The 15042-nt window shown below is 36.9% G+C and overlaps 1 protein-coding gene across 6 annotated transcripts in view; it reads right to left on the reverse strand.

Moving 5' to 3' along the window:
- NCKAP5 (NCK associated protein 5) overlaps window positions 1-15042 on the reverse strand; it is a 983546-nt gene that overhangs the window by 543714 nt on the left and 424790 nt on the right. For all 6 annotated transcript variants that reach the window (XM_073019623.1, XM_073019626.1, XM_073019624.1 and 3 more), the window contains one exon: window positions 6841-6904. In XM_073019623.1, coding sequence (XP_072875724.1) covers window positions 6841-6904 — 64 coding nt within the window. The remainder of the gene's footprint in view (window positions 1-6840; window positions 6905-15042) is intronic.

The raw sequence follows: 15042 nt of genomic DNA on the forward strand, positions 1-15042 counted from the left end.
TTCTCCATCAATATCTCATACATTTCTTTTTAGATTTATTCCTATACACCTTTTTTTACTATTTTAAATATTATAGCTTAAAACTATATTTTCTAAGGGCCGATGACTGATATGTAGGAATTCTATTAATTCATTTTATATACAGCAATCTTCTAAATTTTGACTAAAGATTCCTTTAGATTTTCTACTTAGAAATCATTACTTGAAAATAATTTAAACTATGCTTTTTGCTCAGCTCTTATACTAACTTTCTTACTTCAGTAGCTAGGACCAGAAGTACAACAATAAAATGAGGCAGTGACAGAAGTCATTCTAGTCTGGTTATGGTTTTTAAAAGGAACATTTCTAACATTTCATCATTAAGTACAATGTTTACTAAAGATTCTTAGTGGAGACATCCTTTATCAATTTAAGGAAATTTCCTTTTTTAAAATTATAAACTAGTATTAGATTTTATCAAATATTTTATACTATGTGTATTGAGATTTGTTTTCTCCTTTAACCTTCTATTACTACTGTCAATTATATTAATGATTTTTCCAATGTTAGGCAGTCATTGTTAGAAAGCCCGTGTGTGTCATTGCATTCCTGGAATAAATACCGTTTTAAATAAGCCTTATGAATGTGGGCTGGTACACAGCACCCAGATCTTGGTTTCAAGTAACTCTGTCCATTAGCAGGAACCAGGTGACCTTGGAAAAATTGCTGATTCTAAGACAGGCGTAAGAAGTACCCAAGATAAGCCTGGAGCATCTTACAGTGCCAGAAAAAAAGAAAAAGTGCTAAGAAAAAAAACAAGTTAAAACAACAATGACAACAACAACAGAAAAAAACAAGTTGAGCATTTCAGAGAAACCAAAAGCTAGGATAATTAGAGCCAAAAATAAAGTAGTACTGCTTTACAATGCAAAGTATAAAATAAATATTAATTCAGTCATATAAATAAATGATTGAGTAAATAATAAGAAAGAAGAGACAAATGTCCCATACAGAAGAATTCAAAATAAGTTCTGTAGATATTCCACCCTCAAGGAGGTGGAGCATATTTCCCCAGTCCAAAAGTATGTGCTACACCTAGTGACTTCCTCCCAAAGAGTACAGGAGAGAAAGGGTGGTGGGGAGGCAAAGAGTAACTTTACAGTGGAGAAATCTGACAAACACTTCTTCAGCCAAATGATCAAGATTCATCTCAACAGTGACAAGCTGGGCCAGGCGCAGTGGCTCACGCCTGCAATCCCACTCTTTAAGCGGCCAAGGCAGGTGGATCACTTGAGCCCAGGCGTTTGAGACCAGCCTGGACAATGTGGCAAGATCCTGTCTGTACAAAAATTACAAAACTTATCTGGGCATGGTGGCATGCACCTGTAGTCCCAGTTACTCAGGAGGCTGAGGTAGTAGAAACTCTTAAGCCCGGGAGGAGAGGTTGCAGAGAGCTGACATTGCACCAATGCACTCCAGCCTGGGCAACAGAGCGAGACCCTATCTCAAAACAAAATATCAGAGACAAGTCATGTTGATAATACATACTTTTGATATGGTGTGATAAAAAATGGCTATTTAACTCATGGTTTACTTCCCAAAAATACACCCAAATCTAATTGTTAGAAAAACATCAGACAAGTCCCAATGAGACAAATGCCACAAAAACCTAACCAGTACTTCTTAAATCTACCAAGTTATCAAAAACAAGGAAAGCCTGAGAAACTGTCAAAACCAAGAGAAGCTTTAGGAGTATGATAAGTAAATGTAATGTGTTTCTTGGATTGGATCCTGGAGCAGAAAAAGGACATTAGTTAAAACCACAGAAATCTGGATAAAGCATACACTTCATTAATAGTGTATCAATATTAGTTCTTCAGCTGTGACAAGTATACCATGCTAATGTAAAGTATTCATAATAGAGAAAATTGGGTACAAGATACACGTAAACACTCTAGACTATATTTGCAATTTTTCTGTAACAAAAAGTGTTTATTTTTAAAAAGTGAGTTGAGGATCTCATTTTCTATTTTCAGGACTAGCTTATGTAACAGAACTTTCAATGGAAACGTAGAAGCAGTCACGTAATTGACATAGGTTGATATGAGCATGTGTAATGTGGTAAGGGTAGTAATAAAAGCTGTACTGTTCATTAAATGATGTTGAAAAATCAGCTATTAATTGGGGAACACATTTCTCTCTACTTCATGCCCAATTAATTCCAACTGAAATTTGCCAAAATTTACATTTAAAAAGACTATAAAAGTTCTAGGAGATAATGAGAATGAACACCTTCATACTCTTGGGGTAGGATGGACCATTTTTATACATACCAATATTTAAGACAACACTGAAGTGTTAAGGATGGAAGAGGCCTCTCAGTAAACTGAGCCAGTGATATTTCAGCACAAGCTGAAACAACCTCCCAGAATGAACAGAAACATCATCTCAGAGAGTTTGTAAAAAATACTGAACAGTAAGTATGAAAAACAGTGGTGGCACTTATTTCCTGGAAGAGGAAACTAAGAACAAAGACAACAAATATAAAACATCTAGTATGCTGAAGAAAGTTTCCAAAAATAAAGATCTGAGTTAACAGAACAAAAAAGCAAAATTGATTAAACAAACAAACAAACAAACAAACAAACACAGTGAAGTAACATGTCCAAATTAACAGTACTTAGGTAACTACTAGCAGGGATGGACTTTGGATCCAGGCCGGTCTCACTTTCAAACTCGCATTACTTCTACCTATGTACTCAATTAGATGACTAAAAAGTCATCTTCTTTTTAGAAGAAAATGCAGTGTGGTACCCTGTACTGGATCCTAGATCAGAAAAGGAGCATTGCTAGAAAAACTGCTCTAATAAAATCTCAAGTTTTATTAATAGTAGTATACCAATGCCAATCTCTTAGTTTTGACAATTACACCATAATTATGTAAGATGTTTAACATTAGGGGAAACTGGGTAAAGGGTAGGCAGGTGTGTAACTTTTCTGTAAATCTAAAATTATTTCAAAATTAAAAGCTTATTAAAAAATAAAAGAAATCTCAGCCAGGCGTGGTGGCTTACACCTGTAATCCCAGCACTTTGGGAGGTCAAGGCGGGATTACCTGAGGTCAGGAGTTCGAGACCAGCCTGGCCAACATGGTGAAACCCCATCTCTACTAAAAATACAAAAATTAGCTGGGCGTGGTGGTGAGTGCTTATAATCTCAGCTCCTTTGGAGGCTGAGGCAAGAGCATCGCTTCAACCAAGGAGGCAGAGGTTGCAGTCAGCCAAGACCATGCCACTGCACTACATAGCCTCAGCGACAAGAGCAAAACTCCATCTCAAAAATAAATAATATAATATAATATAATGTAAAATAAATCTCTCAAAATGCTGCCTTGGGATTATCTTAAAACTTGTGAGTGTAGAGATTTATTGCATAAAACCAAATTTTAAAGAGGGCATGGTTTGTATTGAAGATTTTGATTATAACAGGTTTGTTGATGACTTTAAAAATAAATATCAGCCTCAATTTTATTACATAGCTTTCCTGTAAAGATTGCTTATATAATTTCTTCTATACCACTTTTCCTTTCATGTAAATAAAAATATTAAAAAACTATAAACAGTAGTCTCTAAATACATATGGTGATCTATTGTGATGAACTATTTTCCATTTCTGCTATAGACGTAACAAAAGTTCTGTGAAACAAACCTTGTAACAGCAATAATTAAATTTAAAGGATTAATAGAATAGCCTGATTTTTTAGGAGCTGTCAGATACTGAAAGAATCAGGACTTCAGAAATAAATGAATTCTAGGAGCAGAAAAGCTGAAGCATATAATTAAATAGAAAACTCAGAGGAGTTTGACTATGTAAAAGGAACAGGGAGAAAAAGTCACTGAGAAAGAGGGAGAAAAACTAAAATAAAGAAATTAATGAAAGTCAGGGCTTATGGTGTCTCCAAGGAATTGAAATGTGACAAATCATGGAATGGGAAGGGAGATGGTAAGAATATGAATAGTACTAAGTTCAATCACTTAATACTTAGGCCTTGTTAGAAGCCTTCCAATGGTTCCCATCTCTCAAAGCATGAGTCAGGGATCCATTGAGACCTTGAGGGTGCACCCATTCCCTCTACTCTCCCTACCCCCCACCCCCATCACTTTTTGCTTTCTCTTTTACTCCTCACCTTCTCCTCTCACTCCTTTCAGGCCAGCCCTGCCAGCATGCAGTTCCCCTGGCACTCCAGGCCTTTGCATTTGCTGATATCCCTGCTATAATGCCCCTCCCCCAGACATCTTCATGGTAAAAACTCCTTCACCTCCTTCAGGTTTTGCTCAGATATTAACTTTTCAGTGATTTTCTACTAGGCATGTTCTAATTTATTTATTTATTTATTTAGAGACAGGGTTTTGCTCTGTCGCCCAGGCTAGAATACAGCAGTATGATCATGGCTCACTGCAACCTCTGTCTCTTGGGTTCAAATGATCCTCTTGCATCAGCCTCCCAAGTAGATGGGATCACAGGCATGCACCACCACACATGGCTACTTTTTTATATTTCTGTAGAGCAGGGTTTTACTATGTTGCCCAGGCTGGGCTCGAACTCCTGAGCTCAAATGATCCTCCCCCAATGGCCTCCCAATACTGTTCATGTTCTATTTTAAATGGTGAACCTCTATAACTACCAATCTCCCCTACCCTGCTCTTTTATTTTCTCATAGCTGCTTCTATGTCCTAACATTATCTGTCTCACCAACCACTAGATTGTAAGCTATCAGATTTTGCCTGTGTTCACTGTTTCTCCAGTGCCTAGAACAGTGCTGGGCACATAATAAATGGTTTTTTATAAACATTGCCAAAGCAATCAATACAAACATGTGATTTTTCATTACCATAATTAAAATTAGAATAATGAAACATTCATAACTTTTCCAAAGTCATTTTTTGAGCAACTGGGGTCATCCTTGTGCCCACGTTTTCTGCGTATTTTCTATACTGAACTTCTATAATGTTTTTAAAAGGGGGTTTTGTCTTTGTAAAAGACTAGAGAGGTGTCTGAGATCATTTTAACTCAAGTACATTCAATGTCAGAGTGAGAAAGAATGAAAAGGAATGAAAATTCATTCTTTCAAGGCCTGTTCTTCCTATGAGCTTGAATAACATTTAGTTATTACCAGAAAGAGATTCATATCATGGAAACTTCACACAGGCAAATGCTCAAAATCATGATCCACTAAGTTAAAGGAATCACAAAATTCCCACCTCCCCATTTCAAAGATGAGGAAACTGACCTACGAAAGTTAAATTACTTCCTCATATTCAACTAGAACATCACTGATGAAGTGGTGAGCAGGAGCTAGTCCTAAACAAAAGACTGAAACATTACAGAATGACCTAGCACACCAACATTTTGAAATGCAGTGAGAAGTTCAGATTGGAAATGCTCAGTCCACCATCCAACTAGGCCTTTATTTTCTCCATCTTGTTTCCATTTCATTACTCAAAGATGCAGGTGAATGTTTTCTTATTTTTTTATTTTTTTATTTTCAGAGACAGGGTCTTTGGAGTGCAATGGCACAATCTCACTCGTTGCAACCTCCACCTCCCAGGTTCAAACAATTCTCATGACTCAGCTTCCTGAGTAGCTGGGATTATAGGTGCCCACCACCACGCCCAGTTAATTTTTGTATTTTTAGTAGAGACAGTGTATCACGATGTTGGCCAGGCTGGTCTCGAACTCCTGACCTCAGGTGATCTGCCCACCTCGGCCTCCCAAAGTGCTGAGATTACAGGCATGAGCCACCACACCCAGCGTGAATGTTTCTTCATATCATTTGAACATTCAGAATTCTTTCTGCATTAAGATCTCTAGCAAAATAAACACTGTGATCACCTTCCTAAGTATTTTAGCATGTTCATGGGCCACTGTGCCTTCCAGACCCCACTCAACATTTGACCTCTTACTCTAGCCCTTTGATTTCCCTGTTGACAGAAGTATAAGGCCAGCACATTTTACAAATGTCTTACCCTTTTCAGTGGATGGCCTGTCAATTAACTCTCATGAAATCAAATGGAAGCAGCCTTCAGGGTATAAAAATGCGCTACTTATCCAATTCTTATAGTGAAAACTGGCATACATTCCATTGTTTTGCCATAAGTGGGGGAAAAAATAAGTCTGGTGTTGTATTTTCGTTTCAGAAGTAGCAACAGCAGTTACTCCACACATGCCTTCCCTAGGTCCCCAGACAGTCACCTCTGATGTTATAAGTGGCACAGAGGCAGATACTTCGGCAAACACAGTCTGTAAAATGAAGTTGCTATGGACCAAAATAACCGTATTGATTTTTAGTACAATTCAAAACACAAGGAAACATCAGTTTTCCAAATGGCACAAGCTGAAAAGGACAAGGAAAAATATATTGCAAATAGTGAAGAGAAGGAAAATAATAAAGACAATTACATTAGCAAACATCTTGGTGTTCTTTTTTCAGAACACCAAGACAGCTGTTGTTTGTTTTTTAAATCCAAAGAACTGAGAGGTCTGAATTATGTTGAACTGCTACTCATTTGTGGACATTGTGCTCACTGCTGGACGTCTGACCTTCAGAAAACAAAGCCTTATAATCCTTGGACATGTGAACATCTTATTTGAAGCCTCATTGTTTTTTCAATTAATATCTCTCACTCTGATGGCAAATGGCAGAGCTGTACAAATTGTATTATAAATACATCATTTGGCCAAAATATCATTAAGTTTGCTGCAAGCAAATATTTTCCTTAGATATCCTTAATGAGGCAAAGTAGCTTTCAAGCCAGAGACCTCTGGATGTTGTGGAATGAGGAGACGGCAGTCAGGACTTACCATGGCCCCCTCACTTGCTCTTTGGGCAACTTCTCGCTGTAGTCGGGCCACTGCCAACTTCTCCCTGGAGAAACAAAAGCACATGATTAGTTTGACCGTTCTCAAGGTAGAGGCGACACTGGCATGGCCGTGAAACATTCTTTGGAGGTCTCTAGAGGAACTCCTTCCTTGGTTTAGCTCACTTCCTCCACTATACTTTCTATAAATATTTAAACTGGTCATGAATGCATTGTTTTCACTGAGTGTCATGGAAGACTTTTTTGCCATAGATTTTACAATAGCCAAATAAATGTTAAATGCTGAGTAGATGCCTTGTTTTAGTTCATCAACATACATCACTCATAAATACATTTTTCGTGGCTGTAATATTTTAGTTGTCTTTTCTCCATCAACTTTGCTTATATAATTTTAATTATTTTTATTTCTTTTGTTGCTTTCCACACCAATAATATTAAGAAGCAAACAAAACATAACTCCTTACTATTTTAAAAATAACAATAGAAAATCATTTGCATGCTTGCTACATAACAGGCACCATGCTGGGCATTGCATCTGTACTCATTTGAGCCTGACAACAATTCCATGGGTGATTTCACTATGCCCATTTTATAGATGAAGAAACTGAGGTCCAAAAAGGCTAATACACTGAGTCCTCAGCTGGTGTATAGTAGAGTAGTCTTTTGGAATCAAATTTTAGATTTCCTTACTTCAAAGTCTAAATAAACAGTCTGCTTATCACTTTTTCAGTGTGTAGGTAATATAAAAATGTAGATTTAAAAATCAGATTATTTATTTTAGTACACCTTATTTAACAATGGGATCCATTTTTAGATCCCTTATAATTCTTGTTTCACTTAAAATATATCCAATATTCACCAAAATTTTAAGAATACTTTTGTAAAGTGATAGATGCCTGCATTTTGGACGGCTTTTCAATTGTTCTTTAAAATAGTTGATAGATGTCATAGGGGTAAGTGAACTCTTCTGGTCCCTGAAATGTTAGCTTTAGTAAGGATTTCCCCTGATATTCTTCTACTACTGTACTACTATCAAGATGAGAAATTATTTGAGTGATATTTCACCCTAGTCTTCCCTTTGCACAGGATCGACTATATGCAAACATAGAGGATGCAGTTCAACCCCCAGAAATTTTTCCATTGGGGAAAATAGAAGTGAAAACTTCTTCTCTCCTAAGGGCCTGGATCTTTGAAGTGCCTACGACTACCAAGAAGACATGTGCTTTTGTCTGGCTGCCGCTGGGCAGTCTTTTAATAGAAAAAGTTCTCTCTGAATAAACACCTAAAGGCACAGACTAGAAGAAGGTAGACTAGACTAGGAGACATTCCAGGTATACAAGTTTTGGGAGCCTGTGGCAGGACCTGTGAGTACACCTGTAAGAAGGGGCAACGGAGTAGATAGGAAGGAGCCACTAAGCGATGGAAGCCATGTGCCAAGTAATCAAGGCGGAAAGCCCACGTGTGTTCTCTGACTCAAGTCCTGATGAACAGATCAAAGAAGTTCAATGAAAAGAACGAATTCATGGAACAAATAATTGAAAAAGAAGGATATGAGTGACTTCTGTCCTTAATATGAAAATTAAACACATGAATTTATCTCTTCTCTCCCCAGAAACTGTTAAAGATGTAGTATAGAGGTAACACTGGCAAATACTTATAAAGTCAAAGAAAACAGGAGACTCACATATTCCATACTCTATGAACCAGCAATTCCAGTCTGAGGTCTAAAGTGAACAGAAATATAAGTATATGTTCACCAAAAGGCATGTACCAGAATGTTCATAGTAGCACTTTAGTAACCTTATAAACTGAAAATGCACACATCCATTAACAATAGAACAGATATGTCAACTTTAGCATAGTTACATGCTGGAATACTACACAATACTGAAAAGGAATAATCTACACTTAATCATGACAATGTACAGAATATCGCAAATATGTGGTTGAGTAACAGAAGCAAATACAAAACGTATATGCTTTATTTCTTATTTATATAAAGTGCAAATAGAAGCAAATCTCATATACAGTTTGAGAAGATAAGAAAAAAAAATAAAATACATGGATATCAAAAAGGAAGAGGTAAAACTGTCTATTTACAGATGACATTATTTTCTAAGTAGAAAATCTAATGAAATTTACTACACAACTTATGAGTGAATTTAGCAAAGTCAGAGATAGAAGCTGATGAACAAAAATTAATTATATTTTATATACTAGCAACAAACAATTGGAAAATAAAATTTTAAAGCATCTATTTATAATAATGTCAAAAAACAAAACATTTAGGAAAGATATTTAGCAAAAGATTTGCAAGACTGCCATACTAAAAACTACAAAACACTACTAAGAAAGATTAAAGGAGATTAATAGAAATACACACCACATTTGGCCGGGCGCGGTAGCTCACGCCTGTAATCCCAGCACTTTGGGAGGCCGAGGTGGGTAGATCATGAGGTCAGGAGATCGAGACCATCCTGCCTAACATAGGGAAACCCCGTCTCTATTAAAAACACAAAAAAATTAGCTGGGTGTGGTGGTGGGCGCCTGCAGTCCCAGCTACCAGGGAGGCTGAGGAGAATGGTGTGAACCTAGGAGGCAGAGCTTGCACTGAGTGGAGATCACACCATTGCACTCCAGCCTGGGCGACAGAGTGAGACTCTGTCTCAAAAAAATAAAGAAAAAGAAAGAAAGAAATATATACCACATTCATGGATTGAAAGACTTAATATTATTACACTGTCCAAATCTGTATCAAATAATACATTCTTTTTCACTGAGATATATAACTCTACCAAATAAAGAGCAAGACTTGGTAATGAGAAACAAGAAATCCAATAAAGAATTGGAATGTTTTTCTTTTTTTTTTTTTTCTTTTCTTGGTAAACTCCTGGACAACAGCTATGTAGGAATCCAGAGAATAACCAATCTGGATTGTAGCAAGAGGATGGAGAGCCTCAGGAGGATGACTCCAAGAATAAAACAAAGTTGAATCGAAGTAAATTACCTATGTGTTTGTAAGTATTAAGAAGAGTTGTAGAGTTTTATTTTAAAGCTTAAGAATAAGAAATTGGAACATGAAAATCTAGGGCAATGGTAGGAAGTGGCAATTATTCATGCTAGAAAAAAAGGAAGTTATTCTAGAAATGCAATTCTAAGCTTCCACTAGACTCAGCTGTGAATGACATTTACTTTATTATTGTAATTATTAACTAAATTAATTTATTATTTAATGAAAAAAATTAGAGAAAGGGAAGCATAGAGAAACAGGTGGTACAGAAACACTAAAATCTTATCTTCCATAATAGAAAGATAATACATAATGTTTAAAAGTGATCTAGAAACAGAAGTTCAAGCATATTATTTAGATACAAGGATGCAAAACTTAGAAGGCAGATCTAGAAGAAAGGGGAGTGACTGTGTCAGAGGAGTAAGATGTAGAGTAGGGAAGGCGATGTGCACATCTTATAGATGTTATCATTACATTTGATTTCCAAAGTATGTGCATGTATTACTTTGATTTAAAAACTTCTCAAAATGTGCATTTTTTAAAACCAAATGACTCATGTTGTTTTTATTAAAACATTATAATGATACATTACTAGAAAGATAAAGGATATATTATTTACCAACCGAAGATTCAGCATCAAATGACTCATTGCCTTGGACGTGAGAGGCACCTACTGAGAAGCTTTGGTAAATTAAGGCAAAATAAGAAGTCACTATAAGCAACGAGTCTTTAGACAAACGTGTTTAAGTACATACTACAAACAGTTTAACAGGTTACAGAGATATTTTAAATTTAAAAGTTTCGGCCGGGCGCGGTAGGCTCACGCCTGTAATACCAGCACTTTGGGAGGCCGAGGCGGGCGGATCACGAGGTCAGGAGATCAAGACCATCCTGGCGAACACGGTGAAACCCCGTCTCTACTAAAAATACAAAAAAAATTAGCCGGGCGTGGTGGCGGGCGCCTGTAGTCCCACCTACTCCGGAGGCTGAGGCCTGAGAATGGCGTGAACCCGGGAGGCGGAGCTTGCAGTGAGCCGAGATCGGGTCACTGCACTCCAGCCTGGGGGACAGAGCGAGACTCCGTCTCAAAAAAAAAAAACAAAAAACAAAAAACAAAAAGAAAAATTAAAAGTTTCTCTTTACTTTTTAAATGAAGTATAAAGTAGGCAGAAAAATTAAGAAATCATAAGAGCACAGGTCGCTGAATAATCACAAAGTGAACAAGTCCCTATTAGTCCCACCTAAGCAAAAAACCAGGAACACTGCCAGAATACCAGAAGCTACTTTGATGCTAATGATAATTAACTTCCTACACCAATACCTGAATTCACGTGCCACACTCTTTTCTCTGTATACTGAATCCTGGAGACATTTAACTTCTTATCTAAAATATATTAAACACATTGTCTCATATTTTACTCGACTGTTTATTCAATATATTTTTCCTCTAAATAAGACCATAAATTCCTCCTTGACCACAAAAGTAGCAACCAAAAATGATGACCCATTCATTTTTGCAGGTGGTCAGTTGTGGTGTAGTTAATATCTTACTGTAACAGCTGTTTGCCTGAGTGAAGATTTAGTTCATTTCTTTAACAACTACTAAGGCCCCTTAGTAGGAACAAAATAAATATTTGTGACTTGCTGAATGAGGAATCAGTTACAGAATCTAATACCAACTTGCCTAGTATAACAGAATTTTAAATAATATTACCATTTTGCATTGACATAGTACATAATGCAGGTACAGTGCACAGATACACCCTGATTCCCACAGGGTATCCTCTGGTTCTAGTTGACCGCAAAAGCTTTTTTACGTACATCCAAAAATTATGAAAAGTACAACTTCCATAGACCACCAGTTAAATATCTGAGTAAGCTTCAACAGAGTGAATTCCAAAGTAAGAGCACTGAGTGAGGGGACTGTAGAACAGTAGTTCCCAAATATTTGAGTACTGAGTTCTCAAATATTTAACCCTTTTGTATGCAGAGAAATTGAGGATCCCAAAGAGATTCTGTTGTTATGGGTTATTATCTATTAATATTTATGACATATAAATAAAAACGTAATTTATTAAAATATTTGTTAAATCACCAAAAAGCCAATAAACCCATGCCAACATAAGTAAAACATTTTTATTAAAAGTCATCCTAAACAGTAATTTCAAAACAAAAATACATTTTGCAAATAAAGGGAAAAAATAAATTTTGTGAGGAGGGTAATACTGCTTTAGAATTTTGCAACTTTCTTTAATGTCTGTCTTAATAGAAGACAGGTGTATTATCACATCTGTATCAGCATTTAATCTGTTATGACAGAACATGTCATGTGACTTCTAGAACACTCCACTCATGAAAGCTGAGTGAAAAAGGCAAATATCATCTTAGCGTTATGGCAAAAATAGTTTTGACCTTGCAGATCCCTTGAAAGGGTCTTGGACATACCCAGGGTCCCAGGACCAAACTTTGAGCACTTCAACTGAAAGACAGATACAGAACTAGGACAGTAAGAATGTTCTAGAAAATTGCCTTGAATCCTCATTCCTAATTATTGAAGCTTCAGAGAAAGATTTAATATATATGCTAATGGTATGTTAATTTCTCACAAGAGCAGTGTAACATAAAAGAGACATTTCCAGGAACAGATCAAAAGTCTATCTTATCCCCATCATCCTACTAAATGATAAAAGAGTCCTAATACAGTCTAAATGTTAGGAACATCACTACTTTATGCTTAAGAGATGGCCTGTATAAACTATTAGGACTGTCACACTGTAATGTGCTTCTCAAATCTTATTAATTCTATTTGAAAGAAAACTTTAACGGTTTTAGTCATTACATAGTTTTTAAAAAGGAAAATACTATATTAATAAGTCATGAAATTTTGTAGACTGTCCACACATAATATTCTGTGGCATTCAATAAAGAAGGAAGAAAATGAATGAATCAACATGAAGGGGCTATCTCTAAAGGGGCAGCATTGTAGCCACTTGATTTGGTGAAACAGAGAGTAAAATACATAAAAACTAGAAACACCATTTTATATCTGACCTACCGTCACATGAATGGAGAAATGCCCAAATTCAAACAGCCATGTGGAAACAGGTGATGTAAACATGGAAAATTTCAGAGTAGTGTAGGCCACGGGGGAGGCAATCCCCAACCCCAGCCTGACTGCTAGCCTTCTGTATGGACAACTGGGGAAACTGCTTAGGTGTAGACAACTGGAAGTTACCCTGACTCAGGGCAGCTAGGTGATTAAGGAGCAGAATTTGCAAGAACAGCAAACACAATGTCTTTTTGGGACCATGCTCCAGAACTGTTTTAAAACATTTATGCAGGAAACGCAACCTAATTAGATTATCCAACAGAGATCCCTCAGGGGTCCGAGGGACAGTTCAGGGTCCTCCCATGGAGTCAGTGGGCAAAGCCAGTGGCAGCTCAGTCCCACAACAGCAAGAGTACTCCAACTCCGAGCTATTTTATGTATTAGGCTTCTGGATTATATCCCCTTTGAAAAGTGGGTTTCCAGTGCTAAAATACAACAAATAAGGGATTCTTTCTTTAGGTTCAGTAACTTGTATATTCCAAATATTTCAAGTCCTTGCGTGTATATTTTACACCAGCTGGATTTTTTTAAGTAGAATTTGTATTTTATTTTTGCATGAAAAATGTTATTTTTGTATGAAAGGGTCTTTCTTTTTTAAAATTAAGGAAGTGGTGAAGTTCTTGACGTGGTGAAAACCTCTATGATAAAATACTCAGGATTTCCAGATGTTATTTCTGGAATCAAATTATCAACTCAATCAAAATATCAAAAATAAATGGTCCTGTCTTTTTCACAGAATCTCATTTGTCCTTGAGTTTAGTAGTTCCTGGCATGCCATATCTTCAAACCCCCATGGTCCCAAGATATGTGTGAAACCACCTGGGACTAGCATCTTTTTCATGCAAATTCAAAGTTCTTACAAACAGCTTTGTGTAGAAAATAAAGAATGCTGGATTTGCATGCTACCCAAGACAAATTAAATACACTCACATACACATACACCCTTCCTCCTCTTTAAAGACCTCCGTTCATCGGCTGGAAACAGACAACTGTGCTTCTGCAAAGCATCACTGTTTTGTTTTGTGTTTGTGGCAAGGCCAGTAGCTCATTATGAAGTGGGTATTGACTTTATGATTGCCAAACAAATGCACAGGGCTATTTTATCAAGAGCTGTGGATTCTTATTTATGGAACAGATATAAAAAAAGAATATAAAGAATATACACACGATGAAACAAGAGACCACAGTACGTACTTCTCTTACAGTTAAATGTAAAGGTAACTTTTCTCTCCAGGAAGAGTGAAACAGAGCTACTCTTCTTACTCAATTTCATATCCAAATGGAGAATTAGTTCCAGGTTTCTAAAGCCCTTCAACATAGCCCCAGACTATCTGAACTAAAGATCACAAAAAACAACATTTTATATGTTTTATATATTCTTAAATATTCTTCAGAATACCACTGACACCTCTGCAAGTTAAGCGCATGAAAATAGTGTTCCCAATGAAGTCAACAGGATGTTGGCATTTGTAAAATTCAGAAAAGACCTGCAAGGTTTGCATGTTTAAACAAAAAGCATTCCCCAAAGAGAAAGCAGCTTGCAGAGGGGGAATATATTCAGTTTGTGACGTGTGGAGACCTCAGGCTGCAGGGTGCTACAGAGCCATCTGTTGCATGAGTGTCCCAGGGCACGCCTGTTGGGAGACAAATCAATGTTCCCTTGCCACTCTTCAGGAAGCCCAGGACTTGCACCCACCCTGAATGGGAGAGAATGGAGATGCTGTGTGCCCCACTCTCCACTGGGCAGATGGTGTCCCTGTGAGGATGCCCTGATGGAAGAACAGCAAGGGCACTTAGTGTAAGTGGGAATAATTATTTCTACTCATTGTAAGTCTCATGGTCCCAAATACCCTATACATGCAATGCACTTAAAAGGTATGGATCCAGCTCACATCAAGCAAGCTTGTGACAATGTGAAATACTCTGTGATCTGATGAACATGTAGGATGATTTGTGTAATCACTTGACCTTTGTAAAAAAATAAAGTATAACAAATCACCATGCTTACAAATGAATTTAAAAAGGAAAAATTTTCTTGGGCATCTTAGCAGTCCAAAGTCAGTTTC

This window comes from Chlorocebus sabaeus, chromosome 10, assembly GCF_047675955.1.
Source record: "Chlorocebus sabaeus isolate Y175 chromosome 10, mChlSab1.0.hap1, whole genome shotgun sequence".
Lineage (NCBI taxonomy): Eukaryota > Metazoa > Chordata > Mammalia > Primates > Cercopithecidae > Chlorocebus > Chlorocebus sabaeus.